This window comes from Phaethon aethereus (assembly GCF_964289735.1).
Source record: "Phaethon aethereus genome assembly, chromosome: 13".
In the NCBI taxonomy this organism is placed as follows: domain Eukaryota; kingdom Metazoa; phylum Chordata; class Aves; order Phaethontiformes; family Phaethontidae; genus Phaethon; species Phaethon aethereus.
Genome location: NC_138589.1, coordinates 8733543 through 8755657, shown reverse-complemented (window position 1 = coordinate 8755657; position 22115 = coordinate 8733543). Strand labels below are relative to the sequence as shown.

Here is a 22115-nt window from a genome sequence, read left to right as displayed (position 1 = left end):
ATCTACTGGAAAAGTAACAAAACCATCTACATGTAGTATGTTTCCAGATCAAAAATTTTGGCAAGTACAATACTCTCCATTGCTTTACAAATTGTGTTAATGCAACTACAAGTTGCCAGGCATAACGCTTATTTTTACAATGATTTTTTTTAAAGCTGGAAACATGTCTCTAGGAAGTCAGGCTGAATCAGGCTTTGAATTGCATTCAAAGGCCAAGAGAAAGATGCCATTATTTTGGGATTTAATCATCTCCATTTAAAAGGTTTTGTTATTTTCTGATTGAACTCGATAGCCTTGTGTTTTCATCATACAAAGAGGACATGGCTGCAGCCTTCCTCATGCCCATTTAGTCATACCACACTTCAAGAAGAGACTTTTATGTGGCACACAATTGTTATTTAACTGCAACCTAGTCTTAAAGCAGCTTCAGCCTCCCTGTGTTTATAAAATGTCTACCATCTACATAGTCTCTTCATACACAGAATAGTTAAAGCCACTGGAAAAGTAAGAGTTACAAGGCAAAAGAAATATATTATACACCAACTGCTTTTATTTAATTTCAGAAACCGTTCACAAGATGGTAGAAAAAACTTACAACCACTTCTAATTTAGTCTTCCATTGTTCCCAGTCAGCTCTAAACCCATTATGTGCAAAGCCCATTTACCATGCATCTAGATGATAGATACAGGCTATGAAATTCTTTATTCTACTTGTAGCAGCTTATGCAGGTGCAGCCAAATACCAAGCCTCAGGACAAATTGTACACAAACTTTACAATGTAGAATTTGAATTTAAAATATGAAACTTAAAATCTACACAAAACTGGTAAAAATCAAGCACAGATACCAGGACAAACTTAAAACCCATGTGAAAAGGAGTCTCGTCTTTCCTTTCAAGTGCTTTATTCTGCTACACAGTCAAAATGAAGATGTAAGCTTGTGGTTAGTTTAAATTACACTCTGTAGATACTATAGACCAATTTAAAAGTTACACATACAGCAATAGATGTCCATTGGTTCATCTGGATTACTTACACAATCCAGCTGGATTGTTGAAAACAAGTCAGGCAAAATTTGAAAGAAAATCCTTGTGCAACTTTTTAGACAAACGTTTACTGGTGGGCACACTGTACCCCAGGTCCATGATGGCTGCTTTCTTCATCAGAACTATCGTTGTAAGCTTCACGTCTCTGGCCACCACCTGAACCACGAGTGGTATCAAATTCCTGAAGATCTACCTCTTCTGCATCACCAATTACATTGGGAAATTCTGGTCTAGCTGGCAGAAGATCTTCAAGTTCCTGCCCCAAAAAGAGAATTGTATTCAGTACTGCATGTGCAATTGCTAAATAAAGTGACCAGTCTCCCACAACTTCAAGACACTCTCTCAGAGCACGTTTGGTTTAGAAGTCTAAGATAAAGTAAACCCTGAAGTACATCCTCATTTAAAAGTATCCACAGTATTTGTATCAGCTGGAAAACACTACTGAAAGAAAACCAACAGCTCCACGTATCATCAACTAAAAGTGCAATCACTAAGTACAGTTGCGCTCTGAAAACTTATCACACAGCAGCAGGAATATTCTTCCTCCTGCTTTTGTCTGCCCAACATCTGCACAGCTCTGAAATACACGCTCCATAAATTCATATTCCAAACTATTTGCAAGTTACATGTTGCCCATAAACAACATTAAAAGAACAATTGTACTTGCATCTAAATTTAATGACTGAAAGCAAGCACATGGAAGTACAACACACACACGTTGCACATACTGTCAAGTAAGACCACCACATTTATGTTTGACAAAACTACTTACTGAAAGCTTTTCTGGGCTAATCCAGTTATTTTCAGGAAACTGAACGTCAAATTTAATGTAAAGATCCCCCTTCTCAAAAGGATTGCGATACTGTGGCATTCCTTCACCTCTGACTACACGAACACAACCTGTAATTAAAAAAGTAGTAAACTGGAGAGTGCTACATCAGAACAAATCTTTCTCTATACAGTTCTCCTCATTTCTCTAGCCTAGGTTCAGTTAACAGGACAACAAGCATGGGATTAAGTGTTCAAGAATCACAAAAGCATAGTCAAAGAAGTCTGTATCAGGCCAAGCTTACCTGGTTCAATTACTTTTCCAGGAGGATATTTAACCACAATTTGACGTCCATCAAGGTGCTTAAATGTGAACTGAAATCCACACAGTGCTTCAACAAGTCCAATCTTGTGCGTCATATGCAAGTCATTCCCATCCCGCTGGAACACCTGAAAAACAAAACCAAGAGGTATATTTTCTAGTCCTATAATCATATCTTCACAAGATTCATTATTTAGCATTTGTTATTATTTAGTCTTAAAGTTCTATGTCAGAGCAACAGCCTTTGTACAAAGTTAGCTTGATTCTCTTAATTCAAATAGCTTAACATGCTTGGAAAGTCTGTGCCTGATAAAAGTGTCATGTAAGATAAGGCAAACCACACTATATACTACTATATAAGTTCAAATTAAACAAGAAGGCCTGTATAGCAGCCATGCTCTCTTGCCCCCAGGATCTTTCACACAAGCAACCTATAAACAAAACTTACGACAGTTTAACACTACTGCCCCTGCACTGAAGTACAAAACACACATCTTTGTTTCTCAACATTTAATTAGGTAGCTGAAGCAGATATGCATGATGACTATCAACAGCAGAGCTTTGATCAACTAGTCCACAGCTGTCATAAGTGATCTTTAAGCCATACCACTCATGATTCTTAATCAATGTAAGTTTTATCCACCAGCAGAACCATGACTCCCACATCAAGGGAAATTTTAAGAACACTCACAGTCAGTCTAATTCTACTCAATAGGAGAGAAGGTACAGTATTTTTCAGATTTGTTAATACTGTAAAACTAGATGTAGTTCATTAGAAGACAGAAGTTGCATCCACCACCTGGAATTTGATAGTCATGCACATTTGACTGTTCTGTAGGTTTACAGACTGTTTCTCCTTTATCATAGCCAAAATCAATGGCAATGCCACATTTCAACCAGTATTACAGAAGAACATGAGAAGAGCTATGCAAAACTGACTGACAAATTAGCAGTTCTTGACACAGCTTTGAAAAGCTTACAAAGTACCTAATTTTAGAAAACCAACATTATATCCTTAATATGTAGCTGGAATTTAAAATTGTACCCAACACTATTCTTTGTGTCACAACAGAACTTCCCCCACCATCACCATTCCATTCAACATTTTTTCCAGAGTATAACACACACACTATTTCTTATTTCATCATAGTAATACCCAGCCTTTCTAAACAAAAGCATTCAGTAAAAGCAGCAGTCACCTAAACTCTGCCTTAAGGGAGTTTTAACATCGAAAAAGATAAATTCCAGTATTAATTCAAAAGTGCAATGTATATACTCCAAAATACAGTAAGCATAAACCTTAACAAACCAGCATAAAATAATAATGTTTGTTTTGTTAAATGAATCAGTAACATCAGTATTCTGTGTTGTATTTCCACAACCACACTAGCAGAGATAGAAAGCACCATCTGGGGGTTTCAATAGGAGTTCCCTGCCATGTCACAAGACATTGAAAAAAGCACACCTAACATTGTTAGTGTCACAAGCAAAGCGGATTGAAGGTAACATCCTGAATGGCTCTTCACTGCGCCCACTGTATCAAAGTCAGTCAGAGCTTACGTCAGAAAGCTACCTTTTACTCGCATTAGGAAAGCACCAGAATCTGCATGTCCTCTGGCTACAAATTTGCAAAGTTTTTTCTGGCTCACCATGAAAGCCATGTTACTTGCTATAAATCTATTAAAAGCGATTCACCATCTCTCCCAGAGCTGCAACTATATGAATTATTTTAAAACGCACAGCCACCTATATCACTTTAATATTAGACACTAGGATAAAAGGCATTTAAAATATAAACTCAAAAGCATTACCTCATTCTCCTTTTCTTGGAGTAAGAGGACAATATCACCTGGTTCCACACCTGGAGCCTGATCTGCTTCTCCACTGAATGTAATTCTTTGCCCATGTTTCATGCCTTTGTCTACATGGACTTCAAGTATTTTTACCTCTTTGATCACCTTCTTCCCTTCACATTTTTTACAGCGGTCTTTTTCATTAATTACTTCACCTAAAGAAAGACAAGTTTTGAGTTCAGAGACTTCCTCAGAACTGCATCCTATTCTGAAGGAAAACTATTTTAAAAGTAGGCTAAAGAATACAGGCAACATAACTAGTGATTTAGATGTGAGGAATTCATAAAGCAACAAGAGGAAAGCCAGGATCAATTTACCCTAGCTGGAAGAGGGGGAAGAAGAGAGGAATACAAAGACACACATAACCTTCCAAGCTCTCTTATCAAGGATTTTGAAAAGTGTGAGTGCTTTAGAGAAAGGCAAAACAAGACTTTGTCTACAGCTTCTAGTGTTCCTTAAGTCTTAATTTGACTCCAGTATCCTTACCACTCAACTTACTACTCTTAAAAAAAAAAAGCCTACTTTTCCATTCCTTGTTATGCTGGAGGACGACAGCTGCAAGAGAAAGGATGAAGCTAAAAAGCAAACTGAAGTGTCTCCTTTCCCTTAAAAGTCAGGATACAAATTTCAAACTATTTCAATGGATTTAAGAAGCTTAGTTCCACTTCTGTTAACACAGTGAAAAAAGGATTACTGGGTTCTGTTCATTGACAGCCACATTTTGCAGTATACCACCACAATAAAGAACTATGTAAATGCAGTCAGTAGAACTCGAGAGTCTTGCATACAAAATGGAGGGACAAGATAGCTGGTCAAGTCACAGTTCTATGCAAGAGCAATATACAGGTTTCCCCACAGAAAGGATCTAACATTTTTGGACACATAAGGGATTTCACTTTTACACTCCGAAACCAAATAGTTTTTTCACATTGTCCGTCACCTCTAGCAAGGCTATTACTTTTTCCAGCAAACTGAAGGATGACTATGCAAAATAACTAATTCTCTGTTCTACTTCATCTCTATTTGTTCAAGTAAGCTATTGTCTTTGTACAGCGTAACCAAAATATTAGGCCAGATGCACTATATATTGTCAGCACTTATTTCCAATGCTGCTCTAAGTGCCACACGCAGATGCACTTGGCTTAAGACATTAAGCTTGCCAGCTTAAATCACCTTTCTGTGAAACAAAGCTTAACCTTACGATACAGTTGAAACTACTAAATATGTAGGTTAGGTATGTAAACTGTGAAAACAAGATGTTCAAAGACATTATCATTTAAGAAATGTTTTGACTAGTCACAAAATACAACTCTCTAATTTCTGAGTATTGTGAACAGTAAAAGCATCCACAAGGTGATGTTACTCTCTGCAAACTGCAGAAGATCTGAAAAGGAATCACATGAAGTACAAATCATGTGCTGAACTTGTTCCCCCAAACACAACCAATTCAGCAAAAGGTATATTCTTAATTTGAAGAAGTTAAAATCCAACTTTAGGTTTCCATTTTTAACCTAAACCTGACCTTGGATATTAGGAGACTGCAAAAAGAGAAAAAGCTCCTAAAACAACAAAATCTTGGTTTTTACTTTAACACAAGAGTAACAGCAGTAAGTAATATTCACATCTAAGTGTTTTTAAAAAAAAACTATCAACCCCTACTGTTCAAGCTTCCCGGCTGCTTTTCAGTACATTAAACACTGTAAATCTTGCTGCTGTTCGCAGTAAAATGATTTCTTCATGTTGACATCAGACCGAGACCTAACTGACTAGATGGGAGCAAAATTGTCCTGGGTAAGTTCCTCCTGACATTTAGCCAGGAGGTTGAATTCAACTACATGCATTTAGTAATGTACAATAGCTTGGCCTACCTTCTCCATTGCAGTCAGAGCATACAGACTGCATCTGCTGAACCATTCCAGGAGCCAGCTGTCTGATCATGATACGTACACCTCTACCCCGGCAAGCATTACATTTCTGAACGGCTCCAGCCTTCCCTCCCTGCCTAGAATAGAAAGCACCAGTTGCATGAAAATTAATTTTTTCAGAAACATACAACAACAACGAAACCAAACAAAAAATCCCACACAACAACCTACATCAGTAGGTTAACATGCCTAATCGCACTGCCAGTTATGATTAGGTTCTCTTCTCCTCCCTTCCCCCCCAAACAAAGCCCTTGAATAGTTCCAGTGCCATCAACAGTATCATTCAAGTTCAACAATTTTCTAGTCTAAGAGCAGGCTCCAGTAAGTCAAATACAGATAAAGATCTGACATCGGAGGTGCTTCACTACCCTATATGCCAACAAAGCAACGAGAGAACTCAAAAATATAAGCAAACTTACCCATTACACGCACTACAAAGGACATTCTTGCTAAGTTGTAGTTTAGTTGTCTTTCCATTATACAGATCTTCTAAAGAGACTCTACAAAATAAAGCATTTATCCTGGGTTATCATTTAACAACTTACTTTTCCCATGTAATTAAAATACTTGCCTAGGACAAATTAAAGAAAAAAAGATCTTCATAAAAAGACTAAATCTGCTATTAAAATAAGATTTTTCAAGCCCCACTTTAGCTTTCACAAGGAGTCATTAAAAACTATTCCATACATATGAATATACACATGTAATCCTGAGCATAGTTTCAGAGAAAAGCCATAATTTAGTCATAAGAAACCAGATAGGATTGCTTGTGTTTCTCAGCAGGAAGTAAGCTGATCTAGCAGTTTAGGTTTTATTATATAGCCATAGTTGATTTTTTTTTAGTTTTATCAGGCAGAGGAGAAACAAACTTCTCTAGACCAGTCCTGACAGTATTTATAGCACGCATACATAAGAATATATACAGAATACTTACTACTGTATTGGGCTTTCCACACAAGACAGTTTAGTGGGGAGGGGTTAGCATGTCCTGAAGGCCACTTAATTCTTTAGATTTGCTCATGTTTTGATTTTTTCTTTTTAGAAGCTCTTCAATACATTATCAAATTCCAATAACCTTCATATATTGATAGAAGTTTATGAACACATTTAGTGTTTCTCCTTAAACGGTTTATTGATGGATAGAAATTTTAACTCAACATACTGAGAAAAGGTTGCCTGGCATCAGTGTTTACAAATAACAACAAAACCAAAGCTAATTAATAATATAGTGTGCAGTACTAGCTACTAAACTAAGCAAGCATGTAAAAGTAAACAGACTTTACTAAGCATGGTTTGCCAACCACAGGAAAGATACAGCTTAAGAACTTAGAAAGGGCCTGCTCAGCAGGCAAAAAGCCAGTCATGACTTCAAGCAGAAATCTATAAAACAGTTAGATACGATATTCAAGCATGGCTTTTTTAAAAAAAAAAAAAAAACAACCAACCACCCCACAAAACCAAACCCACCACACATACTTCATTACTTATGCAGTTCAACTTTAATTCCAGCTGGTATTACTCTATGAATGCAAGTACCTCTGGCCTCCCTAAGAATCCAGCTAATGAGTAATACTTGGTTGTTGAATGCTTTTTCAGATTAGAACTTCCAAACATAATTAAGGAGCGAAACCAAGGAAAATAATGCTAACTAAGTATATACAGGCTAATAACCAGGCAAAGCAAAGTATTAGGTAGTTGTAAGATTAACCAATCATGAAAAGTAACTCAAGATGACTGCCTTCTGGGCTATACACAACACCCAGGTCTGGAAAGTAGGTGCAGACTGCAGAATGTCTCAACTGAGAAGCATATCAAGAATATAAACCAGCAGAGTCAAGTACTGATAGGAAATCTTTAAAGTACAAATTGCAGTATCAAGATACTCACTTGAGTGGATGCATCATATCTTCTCCTCTTCTTCTACCATTACGACTTCTACTCTGACCACCCATGAAATTGAACAATCCACCACCAAAGATATGGGAGAAAATATCGTCCATTCCACTGCTTCCACCGCTACCTTCTCGAAGGCCCTGTTCTCCATATCTATCATATAACTCACGTTTCTCTGGATTTGACAATACTTCATAGGCAAAGCTTATTTCTTTGAACTAAAAGAGGAAGAGTCAAAACAGCACATGATAATTTAGAACTTCAAGGCAGCATTTTACTACTGTGTCTTGCCAGCATGAGCACCCCATTAAGAAGGTACACAACAGAACAGTTTTCCACCCTCATTCTAATATGTAAGACTTAGAAGTCAGACTTGGGCTTCATTGTGTTACCTTCTATCACAAAATCTGACATTTTATTGCAAAACTTTGTTGACTTTGTTCTTTACCATGCCTAGCTTAAGACAGTTGTCTTACAAACAAAAAAAATCCAACCAAAGAAAACACCCAAGTACACAATACTGCAGTAGCCAACAGGCAAAAAACCCCAGTTAAATACCAATGGCAAAGACTTCAAGATACGTTAGGCACTTAAAATTCACTAACAATTGAACAACTTACTAAAACGTGTATTAATGCGTTTGTCCACAAAACAAGTTAATATTTTTTCATAGTCATCTCTGCTCACCTCTGAGCAACCATTAGAATTTCAGTTCTGTTAAAGAGAATCAGCTGAGTCAACTTAATTGACTTCTTTTTAATTGCTATTAGCATAACAAATCTAATTCAACCTTCCCACCTATGTAAGCTGGTTTATGCTTACATAAACAGCATGCAACAGTTTCAAGAAACTCCACACATATATTTTTCCATGTTGGAAAAACCTGGAAAACTGACTATCTTTTTCAAACACTTAATGCAGATGCCAATGCCACCTGACATCACCTCAGCAGCTGAGAGGTAGTTTTTCCCTCAGCATTGTCTTCACAACCAATCTGACTCAGCCAACTGCTGCATTTTTTCCCAAAAAGTATACTGGTAGATTTTGAGATTGGGAAGAAGTAGACGAAGACAGGGTTCCCTCTCACAGTTATTTTTGAACAAGTTCCAACAGCAAGCCCCCAAACCTGTATTTGGTCCCTTAGATGGTACTGTAACAGCAAACCTCAGTAAAAAGAGTCTTACTTTGTCCCCTGCATTTGGATTCTTATCAGGATGGTATTCCTTGGCCAGCTTTCTGTATGCCTAGTTGAAAGAGGTACAAAATTAGTTTAGATTTTGATTAATTAGTTCTTTTCTGCAAAACTAGTGTCTTCAGGAAGAAAGAAAATCCTAATAAAGTGAGAAAATGAGGGTTTTGAAATCACTCATACATTGAGATGATATATAAAAAATTCTGACACTGCTATATGCATAAATTAACTACACTTGGATTTAAACACAGCTATAGCACACACAATAGCTAGAACTAGTTTTCCTGCTTATCTTCATTAACTTACAGGAGGAATCACATTGGACTTCAATTAAAATTACATGCTCTACAGAACCCACTCAAAACCTACAATAGGACAATTTAAGTTCAACCCATTTGTCTTTTACCTCAATCACAGCAATACATTAACAACAAAATGGCTGCCTCAGCTTCTCATTCAACCCTATCAGTCAATCCTCACAATAATAATTTTGTTCTTCCTTACCTATCAATAATGGAAGAACTCATCTCACTTTCAACTAAGTATATGAGTTACATCTGCAGAAATATACAGATCATTGCTTTTCTTCAACTTCACCCCTCCACAACAGCAGGAGGAATAAGTACAGCCAAATCTCCAGAAGAGATTTTTCAAAATGCTTTTTTTTTGACCAGTACCTTGACTCTCAAGACCTTCACTTCTTCTATAGCAGTACTTCACCTGTTTTGCTTATACTTTAAGAGGATTGAAGCAAGTAACAGGACAGGCAGAGACTTTTCCTATAATTTAAGTTTTTGACAGTAAATACCTCAACTCTTCCCCCACTCCACCTCAACACCCCCACTAACAATCAGGGCACAGATATTAATAAATTACACAGTACACAGTCTTTTATTTAATTATACATATTAAAAAAAGGTACAGTGATACAACTGCAAACAACTGAGACACTGGTTCTTACGAGTGGATTTTTCAAAAGCTCTACTTCCGTAGAACTGAGTTTCAATTAGCAATAATCTGAGCACTAGCTCTTTAGAACTACAACGTTAAGAGAGCTTTACACACAAAGCTTTACAGAGATCACAACTTTTCATTTTGTACTGGGACAAGATTCCTTTTTTGTATCTGCACAGTTACTTCTTATTACTGATTATCTTGAAATACTCCATACTTCTGCATGCAATCAAGAAACAAAGTTTGATAAGGAACTAATGAAACAAAAATAGAACACTAATATTACAAGCCAAATATTTTAAACTACAGCAAACATAAAGAACAAAAATCATACCTCTTCTAGGACAAATTACCCATCAGTAACAAAGCATAACCTTCCACACCTACATATTCTGTAATAATAATGGATTTTCCCCACACATTTTAAAGAGTCTAACCATGAAAAAAAAAGAAGAAAAAAACAGAACACTAAGCTGAAAGCCTACATAACATTATCTAATCAGGAAAAAAAGGATGGTGATCTTTAAAAAGAGACACCACTCATGTCTTTGCTAATAACAGCATTGCACTTTACAGCAATTCTTGAGACTACTACTCATGGCTCAAAAGGAAGCTATCACTATTTATTTGATCAGAAACAGATCCAGAATCAAGATCTACACTGGCATCATATTATAACTTCAATAAAAGTTAAGCTGATCAGTGTTACAGCCTGTTCTCTCAGCCCCTTTTGACTAAGCTATTACGTATGTTTTCACTTTAATCTAAGGTTAAAATATCAGAATAAAGCACGCATGTGACCTCTCAGTGACAATAAGATATAGATGAACTTCTTGCTGTTGCAGGCTGTTGGAAGCTTTACATTCCATTACAAGTCTAAATTATAGCAATTAATATTGAGCAGCGCAGGTCATCTGAGTGGAAAACTGCTGTTATTTTTCCATTCTTACAGGACACTGATACCTTTAAGAAAATTCAGTAAGAAAAAAAATATTCTACTTGATTGTGTTCGGTATACAGTGCTATCTTCTCACTGCATGTTTTCCACCTCTAACACTATTTCAACACTGCCATCGCCTATCCCTGCACAAATGAGGCTACCACATGCATGATGGGTAACGCACAGTTGTTAATACCAGCACCACCCATCAGCGGAAGCAGGTCACTGCTAGTAAACTGTCTAGTTAATTATCCTCCCTCACGTGTAAGTGGTCGTCAGGTCCTTTCAGAAAAAAATTGTTTACACACCACAATGAATGGACGTAGTGAATTGTTATACTGATGACCTGGCTTCACGTTGTCACCTCGCTCCTTTGTTTATCTTACCTTGTCGCTTTCGGCCTGGGAGGGATGAAATCTATGAGCAAAATGAAACCTTACCAAGGCCTACACGTGGGGCAGACAATGGCACCAGCCAGAACCTACCGGTCCTTCACGAGGATTCGCACACCCAAGCAGCCCTCCGCTGGCTGGAATACGGCTCTGCCGCGCGGGAGGGACGCGGCGCTGCGGGGGCGAGACGAGTGGCGTCCCGGCGGCGCCGGGCCGGGGACACGAGGCGCACGGCCGGGTCCCGCCGTTCCCTCCTCCCCCCTCTCCGCCGGGCCCTGCCCGCGGCCTACCCCGCTCCTTCGGCGCCCGCCCGCAAGCCAGGCCCCAGCGGCTCCGCGACGCGGCCTACCTCGGCGGGCTGAGGCGGCACCGGGTGCCTGCACCCGGCGCCGCACCTCCCCACCCGCAGGCCTAAGCTGCGCGGCTAGGCAGGCCGCCGCCAGGCCATGCGCCCGCGGCCCTCCCTCGGCTCCGCTCCCCTTGCCTCCCGCCGGCCCCGGGACCGCCCGCCCCCCGCCTCAGCCGCCCCGCGGGGCCCTGCCCGGCGGCCAGCCCACCCCCTCCCCCACAACGCTGCTGCCCGGTCTCCCCGGGCACCGGCCGCCGCCCCTCCCCCGCACCTTCTTGAGCTCGTTGTCGGAGGCCCCGGGCGGCACCCCCAAAATGTCGTAGAGCTTCGTGTCGGCCACGTTCGCCATGGCGGCAGCGGACGGCGGGCACAGGCCGGAACGGGCCGAGGGGCGGCGAGGGCGAGACCGGGAGCAGGACGAAAGCCGCCGCGACGTCACGCGCAGACGCCCAACGTCACCACGCCGCGACGCGGGAGGAGCCCTCCCGCCCCCGTCGCCCTTCGGCGGTGCCGCCCCGCCTCCTCGGCCCACTTCGGGCGCCTGACCCAGTTCCGGCGCGGCGCGGCAGGGGGCGCCCGTGTCTCAGGGGGGTGGGGGGGTGAAGGCGCTGCAGCTGTAACCGCCGCGCGCGGGAGGCGGGAAGAGGCTGTGAGGGAAGAGGAGGGCTGTGGGTGGTGAGGCGGCGGCTGTCGTCCCGACGGTTGAGCAGAGAGGAGTACTGCACATGAAAACAGAATCCTCAGCTTTCCCCCCCCCGTCATTTCGAAGCCTGAAATTCCAGTGCCTGTGTGAGTGCTTCCCCGGAGGCCTCCGCCTGGTGCGGTTTCTCCTTGCTCCTGAAGTACGTCGCTGAAGTTTCAGGGACAAGGGGCACTGGTGTACCAGCCTGCTGCCTAACCTCAAGCACCAATGTATTTTTCTTCAGGGATGTATTGTTAAGGCTTCAATAGTTATACATAGCATTGGTACCCATCTGCTCCGTTTTGGTGTTTTGCTCTGTGTCTGGGATCTTAAAAAAAAAGCAGTGGTTGCTATGCTAGGCCTAAAGTGACTCACAGGAGCAAAGTGTACTTGAGTGACACAGGGGCCCCGAGGCCCTAGCTAGACACCACTTTCGGCTGGCAAATAAAAACCCCAATTGTGTTTAATTAGAGGCTTGTCTTCTAAAGTCTAGCCAGGAGAGCCTTTCCTCAGATGTGGTCTCTTCATTGTTAGTTCCGCATTAGGCAGGGGCTGCCAGAAGGCTCTAAAAGCTGTGGCAGGTAGCTGGCTGGAGAAGATGGGATGGGGTCTCTATAAAGGCAGAAAACCAAAAATAGCTTCCTGCTGTTGTTGTGAGCAAGCCCAGGGTGTGCCTCAGAGAGGGTGTTCCCTGAGGAAGAGGTGAGCCCTGAGGAGAGCCTGCTGGGGACAGATTAGTGACCTGGTATGTGAGAAAGAACAGAAAAAGCTTTTTGAAGTGATTAAAGGATTTGTGGGGTAGAAATTTTAATAGACCTCTTACCTGAGGGGAGCAAGAGTGCTTGAAGGCTTCTTCCCTTAGAGTCTGTAGGGGGACTTTTCATCTTTAGTTTGTTGACACAGCTTGAGGTTGTAATGCCTGTTTTGAGAAATGTGGTCTGTTGGTGGCTTCTCTGCTCCTTCTTAGGCTGGTGTTTATGGGGTCCTAAATTCCATCGCTGTATTTATTCAGTCTGGCATAATCTGATTCGGTACATGATGGTAATACCTGCCTCTGGTGTTGCAGGTGTGGCAGCAGTCAAGAGCTTCAAAGGAAAATGGAGACATGTTTTGGAGGGAGAAAAGGAGTGGCAGGGCAGAGAACAGCTACTGGAAAGACAGTCTGATGGACTATAATTATTAGTCTGCTTCAGAGATGTGCAGAAAGAAAAAAAAAGCATGCTCATAAGGAGAGGTACGTTTCTTTGGTATTTTTGGAGGCTGTGTGTCTAGCCTTTGGTAATCATATGGTTTAACATATGTGGCTAAAGCAAATAGGCCTTCACAGTTTGCTTACTTGTATTTTGTGCTACTTTGCTTCATCTGGGGAGACCTTATAGCAGCCTTCCAGTACCTGAAGGGGGCCTGGAAGAAAGCTGGAGAGGGACTTTTTGCAAGGGTGTGATAGGACAAGGTGTAATGGCTTGAAATTGAAAGAGAGTATGTTTAGATTAGACATAAGGATGAAATTCTGTGCTCTGAGGGTGGAGTGAGGCACTGGAACAGGTTGCCCAGAGACGGTGTGGATGCACAATCCCTGGAAGTGTTCAAGGCCAGGTTAGATGGGGCTTTGAGCAAACTGGTCTAGTGGAAGGTGTCCGTGCCCATGGCAGGAGGGGCGGAACTAGATAATCTTTAAGGTCCCTTCCAACGCAAGTCATTCTGTGATCTTTTATTTTGGCAAGGTAGAATTCAGCTACTCTAGGAACTGGCATGCATACCTGGCTTGACTATTTTGGATTGTGCTCCAGATTGCTGTTTCTAGAGAAGTTTTGGGGTTTTTTTTGTCATACAGGGTTTTCTTTTTAGTGGGCAGTCAGGTAGGAAGAAAAGTTAGGAGTGTGTGGAGGAGCACTTCTTTGCCCTACATGTCAGACTTACAATTTTAGGAGTTAAGCAGAATCAGCACGACTGATAGAAGCAGTGTTTAAAAAACTATAGGATAGCATTTATATGTGTCTTGGCATTAAAAAAAAAAAAAATCTGAGGAGACGAGCTAGCTCAAACCAGTGGGGTTCCATTCATATCTATGCCTGTAGGGATGAAGCTCGCCAAAAGTATGATTCCTCCCAGACTTACCTGTCCTGTGAGCTGGGTGGCTTGTTGGCAACTCAAGACTCAATGTGAACCAGCAGATTGACAGATAGTAGGAATGGTAGGTGAATTTGGTGTATCAGCCCAAACAAAGGAGGCAGTTTAGAAGCAATGTTTGTATAGTTTCTTCTCCCTTGCCAAAACATCCTTGTTACTACAAGCCTGTTTTATGTCTTATACAACCAAACCATGCAGTAAATAAGAGGAAAACATCTCTGGGATGAAACTTTGTTTTATTTTCAAGTGGAACTAAAGAATCACGAGCTTCGATGATTACCTTTTTATTAAATTAAAATGCAGATGAATAGGAAGGTAGAGTTTCATCTTCCTGCATATTGTTTTTATCATAAACTTGTGAGTTGTAGTGACAGAACATGTTAGGCACGCAGCCAAAATGTTGTGTCTTCCTCCACTTTATTTTGTTAGTGCTTGCACATAATCTTTGGTATGTCTTTTTCCATTTTTCTCCTCCTCCACATAAGAGCTTTTTCATTTAGTTTCTAATGGTGTTATTATTACACAATGTCATGAAAAACAGTTGCTATGTGAAGGTTTGTTTGTTTGTTTGTTTAATAGACTGCACAATTCTCAGCTCTTCGAGGTATTGTTTTGCCCTTACAGAGATGGTAAAAGGGATCATTCAAATTCAGTTCTTGTTTCAGACCTTTTTTTGCTTCCTTTATATGTGAAACAGATTTGGTTTCTTTTTTAAGATGAAGCATTTTACAATGTTTCCTTAGAAATCAAATAAGCATCGATCGTGTTTAGCACTGGAGTATTGCAAAGAGATCAGTTTCATGCTACTCCAAAAGAAAAATGACCCCCCTTCCTGCAAGTTTATTTATCAAGTTATTTTATATGTTTAACATGGTCTTAACATGAAAATATGAGGAGGCATTGCTGACTCCTGCTTAAATATATTACTATACAATCAAATTTAAATTTAAAGTGTTCTGTTTAAATACTCCTACATGGCCATTGCTTTGAACCTTTTTATCATCAGATAAGGTAGTTGGTGCATTGTGCACACTGTCTGTCTAATTTTTAGGACTTTTCAACTATGGAAAGAAAGCAAGCCAGTAAAGAACAAAGAAAGAACCTGAAACTTGTAGAGATTTTTAAGACTCACTAACTGAAGAGCCTGTTAGGAAGTGGGCACCTGCCTGGGCTGGCAGGTGTAGAAGTCACACAACAAGGACTTTTGTGCCAGCCAGCTGTTCTCTTGCTGGTCAGGAAGAGCACCCTGCCTGTCCCTACCCCAATTCTCCTGACCAGGGAAGCAGACTTGAGTTTTGTGATATGGTCAGAACAACAGGTTTGGTTTAATGACCTTCTCTGGCTGTGGTGATGAAACCCAGGGTGGCCTGACGGGTACCTCCGTGCAGCACCAGTAATACGAGTTGCATACCTTATTCCCTTTGCCCTTTCCTGGCCCTTGCTTCTGCTGTCCTTACACCTCTGTTTCCATCCCAGTATCCTCCCAGATAAACAGCAAAGACCTAATTACTTATTCCCCATTGGTCCTAGTTTTGCTACATCTGTACTAAGATTTGGGTTACTTAGATAATTTCAGCCTTATGTGGTATTACTGATATGGCTACCTAGGCACTGTTGGCCTTGCACGACTTTACTCCCTAACAGCTCCCTAGGAATCCCTTCCAATTATCTTAGATGTCTGGCAACCTTCCCTGTAACTCCTGCTTAAGCATCTGTGGGATCCAGCCATGCTTGCAGCACTATCTGTAACTTTTGTCACTGCCTCATAGTGTTGTTTGTAATTCAAAGTGATTTTTTTTGTTGTTGTTATTAGTTGTGATGTTGTGTCTAGTAGTTTTCCACATCTTGGTCAGTTAAGGGACTGTCATACCATAACCTAGTCAGTGGCCTCTCATTTGCTTGAACCCTAACTGAGCATAGCTGAGTAACTGATGGAAAATCAGAGTATGCAATTCTTAGTTCTCACTGAGTTTTTTTATTTTTATATATATATATATAAAAACATTTAAGTGCCATGCATTTTTTTAATTAAAAAATTAAAGAAGGCATCAGTGAAGAGGGGAACATTGGCAGGTAGTGTCATTACAAGCTCAGAAGACTGTACTGTAGGAATCTGTTAAGAGGGTGAGGGGAGTGACATAGCTCAAGGGATTTTCCTTCTGAGTTAGCAAGAAGAACAATTTAGGAGTTTCACATTTTTAAATGCCAAGTTATCCAGGCAGTTGAGCTCTACGAGATTTTTTTTCCATCTGAAGGGTATGTGACAAATCTTTTTTTCTTGCAAGTGGAATGTGTTGAGTTTGGGTTTAGGTTTTGGGTGTGGCGGTTTGTTTTTTTTGTTACTCAGGGAAATCATCCTACTTTTTGCCTGTGTACAGGCTGTTGTCAGAGATTGGAGCTCCCAACAGTTCCCATGTTAGCAACATGGGCAGCGGGGAAGTGGGCTCTGTAATTTCCTCCACACTGAAGGAGATTTCTGTGTGATGAACGAGTGGTGTTCAATGTTATTTATAGACATTTTTGAAGATTGGGAGGGGATCAGAAAAATATAGAAAGAAAATTCATCAACTTTATCTTTTCTCTTCCCAATAAACTCTTGGTTAGGTACTTCCCTCTGTGAGCCAGAGCAAGATAAATTGAAAGTTTAAACACTAGTTTGTCAGACAGGTTCTGAGCTAAAGTTACGAAGTACTAAGGTAGATTCAGGCTGAATTTCTAATGGTCTTCAGCAAGATGGAAAGCCTTTTTTTCTAAGCTGAGTTGCAGCTACCATTGATTTCTTTGTAGGCATTGTACTAAGCAATGTCTTAGAATAAACTGTGTATTTGCATCTGTGCCTATGTCTTAACAATGGATAAGCATTTAACACTAAGATTTCAGATCATTATTCTAAACAGTGAAACTATCAGATAACAAAAATTCTATCTTGTGTATTGACTTGGCTTTTATTGTCTGTTGTTCCTTATGTGTTAAAACTGTGCTTTGGGGGGATTTTTATGGACTGTAGAGCTTATTGCAATAGGAGCCTGACACAAGTATGTTATATGAATGTCAATAGTAAGCAAAGGTGGTGTGAAGATTAGTTTGGATAAGGGATCAAAGCTCTAGCTTTGAAATAAAAAAAAGTGGTTGTTTAGAAATTTTTTTTAATACCTTTTAAAGAGATTCATTATAAGACTTGAGGATGTGGGAAGCTTTCAGTTGGAAACACCAACCTTTTTCAAGTTTAGGTTATCCAGTGAGAGAAACACCACATGGTTAAGTGGCAAAGAGAGCAAGGCGTGAATGGTACCTAAATTTATTCACAACTCAAATATACACTTATTTTTTGACAAAAGAATTTCTAAATTTCAAAACAATCATTTATATTGACCAAAAAACCCTACAAACAAAGCCAAAACACCTTTGCTCAAATACAACTTTGGAGGGAAAAGGAAAAATCCTCAAAATCAATGCTGAAAAAAAAAAAATCTGCCAGCCCTGTTGTGGTGTCTCTATTATTTAAATTCCTGAATGAGGTACAACTTCCTCCTTTTTCTAATGTAAAGATCCCAGTGTTCTGGGAATCATACCAGAAAAAAAATGTTTTTAATAAGGTTTGTCTTTGGAAAAAGTGTTTCAGTGTATCAGGATGCATAGTGCATGTAAGAGCTGAGATGGGAGCAAGACCCTTGACATGGTGTGAAGTGACCTTGTCAGCTGTCGTTCTTTTTAGCTATCAAGTTTTGTAATATAACTGAGTTACACTTGCATTCACTATTTTTATGTAAGAATTTTCTTTTTTTTCAGTGCACAGGAAGTCCAGTAATACTTGATACAAAATGAGTGCCCAAGCTGTAAGTATCCAATCTTTTAATTTGACTAACAGTTGAAGTTCACTTGCATTCTGAGAACTCTTTATGTGCATTAACTTGGGAGTCCTGCTGGTTGTGTAGACTTTTGCCCTTAAGTCTGTGTGGAGTGGGAGCCAAAAACATTCTTAACATAAAGGCTATTTTTTCTCACACACAAAAGCACGATCTCTGTATAAAAAGACAGATTTTCACAGGTGTTACATTTTCACACTTAGAATTTGGATGCAACTAAAGTTTATGTATGCCTGAACTATATGCTTTTAACCATCTGTCCTATTAGGTCTTGTTTTCTGTAATGTGTGCAAACATTCTCTGTGGAGAAAAATATACTCTGGTTTACTACTTCTTGTTGTGCCTATTCTTTAATTGAAGGCCTATTCTCAACAAAAGGCTTCATTTCAAAGGAGAGTAACAAGGACATTTTCTTGTCACATAAATTTAATGATACTGTTGTTATACCTCTATCTATTTACATTTTTCCTGAAGAATGCTGCAACTGTTAAAAAATAGAGTAGGCCATCTAAATGTAGGGTGAGGAGGTAACAAGTGTGAAATGAAGAGTGGTAGCTAGGTAGTGGTGAACAGACTGTACAAAGGTTTAAGCAAGGATGAAAGAAACTGTTGGAGAAGGTAACTGGGGACAAACAGCAGTTGTTTAATGTTTACTTAGAGAAGAAGACTTATTTCTGAGAATCATCCTTAGATAATCCCTAAGCAATCATATGAGATTTAATTCTTTCCAGATGCAGTTAAAGTACAGACGAATAATAACTGGCTCTGAGCCACAGAACTAGGTTTTTATAATATTTAGAGGCTAGGACATGTATAAAATGCAATGCAAGTATTCTGTAGAAGCAGAATACTATTATTCACTCTATAGGTTATTTATTCTATAGAAGAAACAACAACTGTTCATTAGCCTACAGATAATCCGTCAGTCAGTGGCTGTCTTAAAAGCCAGTCCAGCTTCTGGCAGAATCTTGTCCTTGAACAAGGTAAACACATTCCTGAAAGCTGTTACTGAATTCCAACTTGATGATGGCTTGTGACTGACCATTTCCTCTATGCTTTGAGCTTATATTTGTAATTTATTTTATTACAGCCAAGAGGCCAGTTATTGCTAGATCCATGCTTTTATAGTCAGTGTTTAGGAAATGCATAAGGAAATTATTAGGAGCTGTTGAATATCAGCTTTTTATAAATATTTTTCTATTGCACATGCTCCCGCCAGTTATATTGTGTCTCAGACAGAATAGTTTACATGAAATATTCCACTATAGTTACTTCCATGAGTGCAAAGACTGCAAAACAAATAATGGTAGTAATGCTTCACCTTAAGTTATGAAAGTATCCACATTTCCTTTCTTCCTTTATATAGCCAAAATTTTGGTGTCTAGAGTTACGTATTATTTTGGAGAGAGAGCATGTGATGAAAGTTTTCTGTACAAGATAGATCTTTGCATTTAGATAAATGCAGAGGACTGTCACATTTGGAGCTTTCCAAAATGAAACCATTTTACAAGCTGGGACTGTATTTCTTGACCAATTTAAGAGTGCTAGTTCAAAGCTGTGCACTAAAGGACACATCTATCCTCATATAGATTTTTTATGAGTTTGTCTAACCATCCACCAATATCTATGACATCATTTGTTTTAGTTCTGAAGGCTACTTCATAACTTTAGCTTCAGTCTTGCTCCAGTTGATCTCAGTTTTACTGTTGATTTCAACAGAAGTGGAAGTCTGGAGCTTTACCAAATGTCTGTCTAAGCTTTGCTAATTTGAAACATGTTTGAATAACAAGCTAAAATGGGAATAGCTTTTTATCTGTCACTGAATTAATAATGTGGACAGAGTATCTGAAAGTATGAGATGTCTGCCTTTCAGCTACCAACGAACTCTTTAGCCTTTGGGAACAATATGTGACTTAGTGGAGAGAAATATTAAAATTGTCTTGCAAATCCTCTAGTATTAAATGCAGAAGTTGTTTGTTAATTTATCCATTACCTTTGTACTCTGGGATAATATGAAAAATAACTGTGTTAGCTTGTCATCATACTCCTTCACTTGACTAATGACTCATTTTTGACTTATCTTTCCCCCTTCCAAAACCTCTTGTGAGGAAATAAAATCTCCTCCTCTGTTACTTAATGACCTTTTATGTAACTCGAAGTGGGGAGGGCAAAAAAAGAAGGCCTGAATAAAAAATAAAATGGTCTGTGGGCAACAGGAGTACTTAAGATGTTCAGACTTAGGGTCTTCAAAGATGGCTCAGATGATTTGGTCACATGGTTCATGTAGAAGATGGGGAGGCTTAAGATCGTCTAATCAAGCTTTACCTGAAGTAAAAGCTAGCTTCCCTCATTCTTATCTAAGACTATTTGTGATATTAAGCTGCTGCTCTAAAGAACTTGCCCCAATTATGCGTTCTGGTTAGTGCTTTAACAGAGCATGGCAGTTATCCCTTTCATGAGATAACTGCAGTGTCTCCAGCTGAAATGTGAATTGCAAATGAAACAGGAAAGGGGAGGAGTCCAGACAAAAAGGGACTGCCAGGGGAGTCTGGCTATTTTGTGTGTGTGCAACTTTCCTATCTTTTAAATGTCATTTAAATCATCTGTATTATGTGGGACATGCAACCCAGCATATCAGCAAGGTATTGGAGTTCTCTTCCTTTTCTTTCTTCCTTATCTCATCTCTGTAAGGAATAAGGGAATTTTGCATCTGATACCAGTCAAGAAAATGGCAAGAGAAAACACAGAAATGCTTGGGGCCCCTTTGTATACCTCTGCAGGTAGACACCCATTGCAACCCCCTGCAAGTTTCCACAAACATCCTGGCTCAGTTTCCTCTGGTACAGCTGTCTCCTGGCAAGTACCAGCAGCCAGGTCCCTGTGGCTGTGCCTTGTTCAGCCAGAGATGGGGATCCTTTACAAAATACCTCTTGTCTTCTAGAGGCCTGAGACTTGAGAAAGGTAGAGTTTTCTCAAGGCAGGAGCCCTTTCCAAAATGCTTTCTAACGATCTCTGATTAAAGCTAAGAATGGTTGTTTAAGGTCAAGTGCCAAAAAGACTGCCATCATCAGGTGGTATCCTTTGTGTTATATTACATGCTAGTAGCTCCCTTTATGAAAAGCCTGCGGTAAAGGACATTAACTCTTGTCTTTTGCTGCTTATTGAAGCAGGAAAGCTTCTTTTTTTCTGGATCCTGGAAATCTACTATGCAAAAGTTGAGCAGAGGCAAACTGGCTCCGTGTTGAGGAATGTGCATATTCCAAGGAATGTGCGTATTCCTAGCAATGTGTCAGAAGCATGCTGAAAATAGTGTGGGGTGGGCATGCTGTCTTGCAGAAGTCTTCCTGTTCTGACTTGGTTACAGTTGTTGTAGTAAAAGAGCAATGATTGTGGTTCATCTCGGATATCTTCAGATAAACTTCTGAAATTTGAATCTATTATGTCTATCAGTAAAGAAACTAATCCCTCTAAAGCAAGAGGAAACGGGCATACTTCATTTCTGAATAAAGCTGAAGTATGCAGCTCAAAGAACATTCTTGTTCTATCCTTATTTTTATCAACAAATCTTGGGTGCCAAAAAAAAAAAAGAGTGGAGAGAAAAGCCTTGTATTTAAAGTGTGGCACTTTCCAAATCTAAGTAAATGTTGTAGGCTGTGGCTTTTTTTAAATACTGTATGTGTTGTGACAGTTCGGGCTGCTGCTGACCTTCTCAGAGTTGGATTCAGTTGCCTTAAGGTTACGACCTTCCTTCAGGTCGCTGCTTTGCCCCTCCGTTCTTGTCTCCTTTTGTTAAAGGAATTGTTT

At 39.9% G+C, this 22115-nt stretch overlaps 1 protein-coding gene across 1 annotated transcript; it reads right to left on the bottom strand.

Annotated features, from left to right (window-relative positions):
* Positions 1 to 1112: 1112 nt before the first annotated feature.
* DNAJA2 (DnaJ heat shock protein family (Hsp40) member A2) lies at positions 1113 to 11101 on the bottom strand (the record flags this gene model as incomplete). Its single annotated transcript, XM_082005642.1, has 9 exons — positions 1113 to 1301; positions 1818 to 1945; positions 2119 to 2263; positions 3947 to 4143; positions 5857 to 5990; positions 6333 to 6413; positions 7801 to 8024; positions 8991 to 9050; positions 11054 to 11101. The coding sequence occupies 9 exons, from the start codon at positions 11099 to 11101 to the stop codon at positions 1113 to 1115; spliced, it is 1206 nt and encodes a 401-aa protein (XP_081861768.1).
* Positions 11102 to 22115: the final 11014 nt, after the last annotated feature.